The sequence below is a fragment of the Lolium perenne genome, chromosome 7 (assembly GCF_019359855.2).
Source record: "Lolium perenne isolate Kyuss_39 chromosome 7, Kyuss_2.0, whole genome shotgun sequence".
In the NCBI taxonomy this organism is placed as follows: Eukaryota; Viridiplantae; Streptophyta; class Magnoliopsida; order Poales; family Poaceae; genus Lolium; species Lolium perenne.
The window spans coordinates 263,904,925-263,915,579 of NC_067250.2; the positions used below are offsets into that span (position 1 = coordinate 263,904,925).

The 10,655-nt window shown below is 44.3% G+C and overlaps 1 protein-coding gene across 1 annotated transcript; it reads left to right on the forward strand.

Annotated features, from left to right (window-relative positions):
* The first annotated feature begins 3,778 nt into the window (after positions 1 to 3,778).
* LOC127315304 (BTB/POZ and MATH domain-containing protein 1-like) lies at positions 3,779 to 9,638 on the forward strand. The gene is made up of 3 exons (XM_071824302.1): positions 3,779 to 4,105; positions 6,470 to 6,480; positions 8,869 to 9,638. The coding sequence occupies exons 1-3, from the start codon at positions 3,810 to 3,812 to the stop codon at positions 9,636 to 9,638; spliced, it is 1,077 nt and encodes a 358-aa protein (XP_071680403.1). The 5' UTR covers positions 3,779 to 3,809.
* The last annotated feature ends 1,017 nt before the right edge of the window (positions 9,639 to 10,655 follow it).

The following is a 10,655-nucleotide window of genomic DNA, read 5'->3' on the forward strand; positions in this document are numbered from 1 at the left end:
GCCATTCCAAAGTAAATTGCTTGAGTGCTACCTTTAAAATTCCATCATTCACCTTTGCAATATATAGCTCATGGGACAAATAGTTTAAAAACTATTGTGGTATTGAATATGTAATTATGCACTTTATCTCTTATTAAGTTGCTTGTTGCGCGATAACCATGTTCACTGGGGACGCCATCAATTATTCATTGTTGAATTTCATGTGAGTTGCTATGCATGTCCGTCTTGTCTGAAGTAAGAGAGATCTACCACCTTATGGTTAAGCATGCATATGTTAGAGAAGAACATTGGGCCGCTAACTAAAGCCATAATCCATGGTGGAAGTTTCAGTTTTGGACAACAATCCTCAAATCTCAAATGAGAAAATTATTAATTGTTGTTATATGCTTATGCATAAAAGAGGAGTCCATTATCGGTTGTCTATGTTGTCCCGGTATGGATGTCTAAGTTGAAGAATAATCAATAGCGAGAAATCCAATGCGAGCTTTCTCCTTAGACCTTTGTACAGGCGACATAGAGGTACCCCTTTGTGACACTTGGTAAAAACAATGCATTGTGATGATCCGGTAGTCCAAGCTAATTAGGACAAGGTGCGGGCACTATTAGTACACTATGCATGAGGCTTGCAACTTATAAGATATAATTTACATGATGCATATGCTTTATTACTACCGTTGACAAAATTGTTTCATGTTTTCAAAATCAAAGCTCTAGCACAAATATAGCAATCGATGCTTTTCCTCTATGAGGACCATTCTTTTACTTTCAATGTTGAGTCAGTTCACCTATTTCTCTCCACCTCAAGAAGCAAACACTTGTGTGAACTGTGCATTGATTCCTACATACTTGCTTATTGCACTTATTATATTACTCTATGTTGACAATATCCATGAGATATACATGTTACAAGTTGAAAGCAACCGCTGAAACTTAATCTTCTTTTGTGTTGCTTCAATGCTTTTACTTTGAATTGTTGCTTTATGAGTTAACTCTTATGCAAGACTTATTGATGCTTGTCTTGAAGTGCTATTCATGAAAAGTCTTTGCTTTATGATTCACTTGTTTACTCATGTCATATACATTGTTTTGATCGCTGCATTCACTACATATGCTTTACAAATAGTATGATCAAGATTATGATGGCATGTCACTCCAGAAATTATACGTGTGTCGTTTTACCTGCTCGGGACGAGCAGAACTAAGCTTGGGGATGCTGATACGTCTCCGACGTATCGATAATTTCTTATGTTCCATGCCACATTATTGATGTTATCTACATGTTTTATGCACACTTTATGTCATATTCGTGCATTTTCTGGAACTAACCTATTAACAAGATGCCGAAGTGCCGATTCTTTGTTTCTGCTGTTTTTGGTTTCAGAAATCCTAGTAACGAAATATTCTCGGAATTGGACGAAATCAAAGCCCAGGGGCCTATTTTCTCACGAAGCTTCCAGAAGTCCGAAGGAGAGATGAAGAGGGGCCACGGAGGGGCCACACCCTAGGGCGGCGCGGCCCCCCCCCTTGGCCGCGCGGCCCTGTGGTGTGGGGCCCCCGTGCCGCCTCTTGACCTGCCCTTCCGCCTACAAATAGCCTCCGTGACGAAACCCCCAGTACCGAGAGCCACGATACGGAAAACCTTACTGAGACGCCGCCGCCGCCGATCCCATCTCGGGGGATCCAGAGATCGCCTCGGCACCCTGCCGGAGAGGGGAATCATCTCCCGGAGGACTCTACACCGCCATGGTCGCCTCCGGTGTGATGAGTGAGTAGTCTACCCCTGGACTATGGGTCCATAGCAGTAGCTAGATGGTTGTCTTCTCCCCATTGTGCTATCATTGTCGGATCTTGTGAGCTGCCTAACATGATCAAGATCATCTATCTGTAATTCTATATGTTGCGTTTGTTGGGATCCGATGAATAGAGAATACTTGTTATGTTGATTATCAAAGTTATATCTACGTGTTGTTTATGATCTTGCATGCTTTCCGTTACTAGTAGATGCTCTGGCCAAGTAGATGCTTGTAACTCCAAGAGGGAGTACTTATGCTCGATAGTGGGTTCATGCCTGCATTGACACCGGGACGATGTGAGAAAGTTCTAAGGTTGTGTTGTCTTTGTTGCCACTAGGGATAAAACATTAGTGCTATGTTCAAGGATGTAGTCACTAGTTACATTACGCGCCATACTTAATGCAATTGTCTGTTGTTAGCAACTTAATACTGGAGGGGGTTCGGATGATAACCTGAAGGTGGACTTTTTAGGCATAGATGCAGTTGGATGACGGTCTATGTACTTTGTCGTAATGCCCAATTAAATCTCACTATACTTATCATGATATGTATGTGCATGGTCATGCCCTCTTTATTTGTCAATTGCCCAACTGTAATTTGTTCACCCAACATGCTGTTCGTCTTATGGGAGAGACACCTCTAGTGAACTGTGGACCCCGGTCCAATTCTCTTTACTGAAATACAATCTACTGCAATACTTGTTCTCTGTTTTACGCAAACAATCATCTTCCACACAATACGGTTAATCCTTTGTTACAGCAAGCCGGTGAGATTGACAACCTCACTGTTTCGTTGGGGCAAAGTACTTTGGTTGTGTTGTGCAGGTTCCACGTTGGCGCCGGAATCCCTGGTGTTGCGCCGCACTACATCCCGCCGCCATCAACCTTCAACGTGCTTCTTGGCTCCTCCTGGTTCGATAAACCTTGGTTTCTTTCTGAGGGAAAACTTGCTGCTGTGCGCATCATACCTTCCTCTTGGGGTTCCCAACGAACGTGTGAGTTACACGCCATCACGCCCCCACCTCCGGCGAGCGCACTTGGCGTCTCCAACCACCGGGCTACGACAGCACCCCGAACCCCAAGTACCGTTGTTTGTGCTGTCGACGTGGTGTCACCGCCGGCGCGGGAGCTACTAGTGGAGATGGTCAAGGAGGTGTGGGGCACAGAACGGTAATTTTTTGTTGTTTTTATTGTTAATTATTGTTGTAAATATATCAGTGGTTTGTTGTAAAGATATTTTTTTGACATGGGAATTGTTTTTCTGTTAAAATAATTTGTTGTTTTTTTTGCTAATTATTGTTGTAAATATGGAGCTGATTTGTTGTAAATATATTTTAGGTATGGAGGTTGATTGTTATTGTAAACACCCAAATAAAAAAATGTTGGTTTTCTTATTAATTTGTTGTTGTAAATATATTTCAGGTATGGAAGTTGACTGTTATTGTAAACACCCAAATAAAAAAATGTTGGTTTTGTTATTAATTTGTTGTGGTAAATATATTGGACATTTGTTGTACATACTTTTTGGCACAGAAAATTATTAGTCCAAATCGTTGCTTTTTGTAAAAAAATTGTTAAATATTATTGTAAATACTCTTTTGTTTTGTTATTTTTTCTGAAAATTATTGTTGTCAATACTTTACTTTTTTGTTGTAAATACAACATGAAGAACCAGACACAATACATCAGTGGAGAACCGGTAGGAAAACTGGCCTGCATGCGGCGTCATGCACCACCAAAAGTGAGCTGGCGTCATGCACCACCAAAATCGAGCTTGCAGCATTGTGGGGTCCACACAAAAAGCGACATGCATGCATTAAATGCCAGATTGATTTCTAGCCTTTAGATGTACATCGAACGGCCGGGAAAGCAACCGATTTGAGGGCGCTGTTTGGCCGACCGACGCCTAGCACGCCCCTAAATGAAACGACGCGCAGTAGTGCTAACCTTCCACATTCACATTCGCAAACACCATTGTCAGCTTCTCATACCGTCTCCCCTACATTTACTCTCTGTCATGGAGAAAACTACCTGCACAAACCTCACCGACGTCGTGCGCTCGGTGCAGCTGCTCAAGGTCAACGGCTACTCCATGACCAAGACCATGGACAGCGAGGAGGGCTGCATCAAATCCAGGTGGAATGTCGATGGGTATGAGTGGGAAATCCGCTTGTATTCTGCAGGTTTGCCTGGCCACGGTGGCTTCTACAGTTCGTGGATAGCAATGGAGCTCGTCTTCCTCAGCGAAGCCCGCGCGCGCAACGTGAAGGCGACCCTAGGCTATCGCCTGGTAGATCCGATTCCGACAGCGAGGCTTAATAAATTTTCAGAAGAAAGGAGGCATACCGTAGAACGCGGATTTTCTAGCGGAGCCGGTAACTACCGGTCACGATCTCATCGTTGGATATGTTGCGCGCGATTCGGGCGTGAGATTCTGGTATTTCCCTCTCTTGCTGGGTATTTATTCTTGCACATAGGATACATATAATACATACATGTCCCACTTGACCCGATAATATCTAGCCACAACCGCACAGGCCACCATCCGGCGCGCTCTTCATCGTTTCTCTCCTCTCCCCGCATCTCGATCCGGAAAAAGGCGGCGGTGCCGCAATGGCGTGAAGATGGCGGCCGGACTGCCCGTGTTTGCACGGCGAGACAGCGCCGCTGCTCCTGCCGCAAGGCAGCAACGGAGGGCAACAAGCTGGCGTGAAGACTGTCGACAGTTCTGCGGCCGGAACAACGGCGAGGCGGCCGCCTGCCGTCGGCCGAGGTGAGGCCTGCATCGATGGGCTCGAGGAGCTCGCTCTGCTCCCTCTCCCGCTCGTGCTCTTCCCAGAGATTGCCTGCAATCTTTTTGAGTGTTTTCATCGGCTTCCCCAGCCATTTCAGCCAGAAAATGTTCAGTTCTTCATCCGCTGTTGGATCCCTCAACCCTCTTTTTTTTCTCTCATGTTGTTTGCCTGTAATGTTCTCTCATGCTTGGATCTGTGGCTTACTACTCGCCATTATAGCATCTGATTGGTTAGGTACCAGCAATTTAAGAGGTGTGATCAATCTCTAAAAAATGAATGGGTCGTATTTGGTATCGACCAAATTTCAGAAAGGAATACATGTCATGTTTCCCTAAACTGAGATGTTACAGAACCCATTATTGAAAGTTACATGTCATGGTTCCCTAAACTGAGATGTTACAGAACTCAATATTGAATCATATCTTGTCCGTATGATTGGACCTACCATTCACTTCTCCATATCATACTTTTTATCAACAAAATGTGACATTTGTATTTTTCTTAATTTGACATCCAAAGTAATTCTTGTAACATATCTGCTTGGGTTCAGTTAACTTATGTAACATATCAAAAAGTTGATTTGTCTGTTTTCTCCGTAAAATTGTGAAACACTTGTGGTGCAAAGAAATGATTGTAATCAATTTGATTTGTTAATGAGATTTTGTAACAATGCGTGGAAATTATTTTCTGCACAAATATGGATTGTAAACGGATGTCTCATATATAAATGGTGTATGCTATACTTTGTTGATATAATTGTACAAAATATATTATATGTACGCATACTTAGAAAACGCCCGCTCCCAGCAGCCAAACCACCGTCGAAGAATCGACCACTGACCTAGCCATCCCAAGGCGGCGCCTTGAGGAAGGGGACGACGCCGGTCTTGCCGCCGCCGCCCAAGTCGAGGCTTTTGGGTTTTCACCCGAGATAGGCTAGACAGGGAGGGGATAGACTACCTCGAAATCGCCTTAAAGAAGGAGATCGGCACCAACAGCGTCGACGACTTCGTGGCCGCCCCGTCGGCCAAGAGTTTCCCCCGGTCCGGCGCTCCACCTCCAACAGCAGCAACCCACCAGAGCAAGTCCAGGGTTGGGCAGGGTCGAGCTTGACGCAGAAAGGCAACAGCTCCAGATCCGGCGCGGGAGACCACCGGGGCGATCTCCCCACCACATCCCTTTTTTTGGAGCAACCGGCGGGCTCTTGCCTTTTCATATAAGCAAGGGGAAAACCAAAAGCGTACAAAGAAGGAATGTTTAGATTGAGGTGTAGAACATGCCGAAACCACCGAGGTAAAAAGAAAAACACAGCTGCCTAGTCAGGCTCCGCTGGGATGGCGACTCTAACAGGCGCGAAAGCACGCTGCCTTTGCTCAATATCCTCCTTGACGATTGAGGCCACCTCGATGTAGGTGAGGCGATGTCCAGTGAAGATGCTTCTGTTTCTTTCTTTCCAGGCGTTCCATATCACATAGAGAAAGCGTCCACTGAGGCGGCGCCTTTCAGAGCCCGGCTTGCCCTCAATGATGTTGTCCCACCAGTCATTGATAGACATGAAAGTCTGGCCGTGTGAAGCCGGGTTGTGGTCGCCGTTTTGGTGGATGTTGTTCCATATAGCTGTGGTGAAAGGGCAATCCTTGCAGAGGTGGGTAGCCGTCTCGTGGGCAGACAAGCAAAGGGGCAGGCGGGTCATGCGGCCACCCCCGAATGGCGAGCCTGTCGGCGGTGAGAAGTTTAGCGTGAAGGGCAAGCCATGCGAAGATCTTGCATTTTGGCTCCGCGTGTGCAAGCCAAATCTTGGCGGCGTCAAACTTGGGAAAACTGCCCAGGAACTGTAGGTGGTAAGCGGATCCCGCAGAGTAAGTCCCATGCGAGCTCGTAGACCAAGCAATGGTGTCCAGGGTGTCCGGGTTCAGGTGGGTGGACATCACGAGATTCCAGACATCCAGGAATTGCGCTAGCTGAACCGGCGTGCTGAGGCCGGCAATGGAGCGGATCCAGTTGTCGTCGAGGAATTCCTTGGCGACGGATCTTGATTTTCTGGTGGCCACCTTAAAAAGATCAGGGGCCCACAAGCATAGTGGCCCGCGTTCAGACCATGAATCGAACCAGAAGGAAGTAAGTTCCCCATTGCCGATGGTGATCTTCGTAGCCGCCCTAAAAAGGGCCATGTAAGTATCGTCACAGGGAAGCTTGGAGCCCACCCAGGGCCGCTGAGGGTCAGTCCATCGAAGCCATGGCCAGCGCAGCCTCAAGGCGCGGCCCTTCCACGTGGATGTGTCTGCATTATTACCCATATGTGCTTTCCATACTCTCTCTCTTTAATTATTGATCTCCGCCTCCACCACAACATGTGAGGGTGAAATATATTTTAACTATTTTCAATACAAATTTGAAGTTATGCTTTGTAAATTTTTAAAACAACTTTATAGAAGCTCCCTACAAGATTTACACATATTCCAGTTATATTTCTTTATTTCCAGAACAGTGTAAGTTTGTTTCAGAAAAAATCAAAATATCTTCAAAATTTGTGAGCTACTCAAATCAGATTCTCAGAACATCTTGGAATCAAAGAAATTTTACATATATTACTCACATTTATATAATTTTTTTTCATACCTAGTACAATCCAACTAGCTAGGTTTCGGACATCAACTATTTTGATTATGGATAGCATTATGATATGAACAAATTATGGTATATAATATTAAAATGTGAGACTTTTTTTAATATCAAGTTGGTACAAACTACATATGCCACATTTACCATGTTTCAAATATTGTATCAGTTTTTAAATAAATGACAAAATCTTCCTACGAAATATCATGTCACAATTTCCTATTTTCGTAAGTTCATAGAAGTTCCATATATTATTACCATATACTCCAATCATCTTACATTGTTTTCATAAAAGTTTTAGGTCATGATTATTTTTAAGAAAATATGCTCCTTTTTTCGCACATATTCCTGTTTTATTTCTTTTCCACACAAATATGATTCACATATATTATAGTTCACTACTAGAAAACAGGCTATCAGTGGCGCACCACTTTTTGTCATCAGTGGCGAACTAGACGTGCGCAACTCAGATCACGCATGGGAGTCGCGCACGACTCAAGCGACATTCCTAACTCAAGTAACAGTGGCGCACTACCTAGTGCGCCACTACTAACTTATAGGTGCGCCACCCTTGACACATCCTTATATTAGGTGCGCCACTGCTAAGTCTGGGGTGGAGCTGAATCATAAAATAAATATAGCAATGGCGCATGGTTGTTGTGGTGCGCCACTAGTATTTTCATAGCAGTGGGGCACTGTTTTTGGTGCGCCATCGCTATATAGTGGAGCACCACTAGAGGGGTGCGCCACTACTAGTGATCTTACGGCACCATTTGAGAAATCCTTTACTATCCATATATGTCATTAATAACAAAATACAATTAAAATATTTCTATTTTTGAGCTAATTCCATAAAATGAACAAGAGATGTTTCAAGTATGGTTTCACTAACATTTTGGTATAGAAGAGATATGACATATTGCATATAAGGGTTATACATGATTTTCCAAGCTTTCCATTAAAAAATTATTTACGATTCACATGTGTTTCAATTATTTTGCTTTGTTTTCAGAAATTTTTCAGTACATTTAAAAAAACAATTTTTTATATATCTTTGAGCTAATTCCATAAAATATCTTGTTCACGAAATATTTTATTGAAATTCTGAAATATAATTAAACTATTATAACATAAAATATATAACTGGATTATGTGTGAATCATATTTATGTGAAAAAACAGAAATAATTGGAGTATATGTGAAAAATGAACTAAAATTCTAAAAAAAATCTAAAAAATTATGTAAACCCATACGTAGACAAATATCTTGTTCGTTTGATTTGGGTTGGTCATAGAAATTTGAAGAATATTTTATTGAAATTTGGAAAATACCTTAACTAAAGTATGGGTGAAAAATGAACTAAACTTATTTTTAAAAATTTATACTAATCATAATTTCAAAATTTGTAGCGAAAAAAAGTACTCTAAATAGATTTTAGTGTAATATGGGATTATTAGCTAGCTGTTGTGGAGTCGGCGTAATAAGCCAAGAGAGAGAAGGTGCATGCAAAGGGACAAAGGCACGTGGGTGGGGCCTACGTAGGAGCAGAAAATAACACAATGAACGCATACACAAGAATACATAGATGTGGTAGACCTGTACTAGATCAGCTGGCACCACATGATTGGTTGCTGGGAGTCCGGTAGTTACCGGCTCCGTTAGAAGTGACTATCCGGCATACCGTAACATTCAAGAATCCCCAGGATAGCTCGTCTCCACATCTGATCATTCAGACATCTGATCTAGAAAGCTGGCGCTATATCATGGACGACTCGTTCACAGTGCAGTGCACCATCACCGTGCTCAAGGAGATTCCTGATCTGGCGACAATCTCAGCTAAAGAAGTGCAGGTGCCATCCTCCAACTTGCACGAGCACCTCGGCGACCTCCTGAAGAGCGAGACCGGAGCGGACGTCACATTTGTTGTCTCTGGTGAGTCCTTTGCCGCGCATAAGGCCATACTTGCCGGAAGGTCCCCCGTGCTCATGGCGGAATTCTTCGGGGATATGAAGGAAACGAGGTCTCCATGTGTGGAGATCAAGAACATGGAGGCGACGGCCTTCAAGGCCATGCTGCACTTCATCTACACTGACACTCTGCCGGTACTTGCTGATAATCTGTCTGAGACGTTGGTGGTTATGGCTCAGCATCTGCTGGCAGCCGCTGATAGGTATGGACTGGACAAGCTCAAGCTGATTTGTGAACGCAAGCTCGCCGGTGGCATTAGCGTCAGCACGGCTGCGACGACTCTAGCTCTAGCAGAGCAGCACAACTGTTCCCTGCTCAAGGCAAAGTGCTTAGAGTTCATTGTTAGGACTGCAGCCACTCTTGATGCTGTCATGGCGACAGAGGGGTACAGGCACCTGGAGGCAAGCTGCCCTTTGGTGCTGCGTGAGCTTCTGAAATGTGCCCGTGGGAGAAAGCGTAGCTAGTGCAGATGTCCGTCAGTAATTGATGGTATGAAATGTGTGTCTCGTGTGCTGTTCGTAGCAACATATGCCCACGTCTCATTCTAGAAAAGAGAATTCATTTCCATCTAAAACTACACGCGACAACGAGTTTTGCTTGCTTGCATTACTTGAATCCTTTTTCTCGAGTTCGGTGTTATCCAAAGCACATTTGGTCAACAGCGTATCGTCGTGCCGAGACTTCCTCCACCACTGCTACCACGGGCGAAAATCTTCTCCACTCTGACGGCAGGAACCGCAGCTTAAAGAATACTCAGTTTACTTGTAACCTTTCTGACATGAAGACGCGTTTATCTATTTACTGTTGGCGCTAGCTCTCTCTCGCTCACGGACAAACCGGACGAATGGAGGTAGAAGAAGAAGAAGACATGAGACCAAAAAAGTTCTCGGCAACGAATGCCGTGCTGCACAAACAACGTCGTTTTCCTTCAAACTAGTGGCTCATACCACAATAGCTTTCACCTCCTCGAAAAAGGCGTTCGTCCGCTATATTAATATAGCAACCACACATACAACAAGTCTTGAAATAAAAGACAATGCTGGGGCAGCAGAAAACACATGCCCAAACAAGAAAAATTCAACAACAACAACAACAAGCCTTTCAGTCCCAAACAAGTTGGGGTAGGCATGCCCAAACAAGAAAAAGAATAAATAAAATGGAGACAAAGGCAGATCAACTAAACGAAGGAGACCACATACCCGTTGCGCCCTCCGGAGAAGTACCACCATGCTTCGAGCTCTGGATCGTCACGTACCAAGCTGCAACTTTATGAAGGAAAGCGACCATTGCTGCCCGAACTAGAAGGTTCTAGGGTTTCCCCCGGCACACAGAGGGAATTGGAAGAAGGGTAGCCACGACACCCTCCACAAAGGAATGTTACCAACCTCAAGTGGCAACGCGCCGGTGGCGGGCAAGCCGACAAGGATTTCTCCGTAAAATCCCTATCCACAACCCCGGGCGATACGACGCATCGAAGCTCT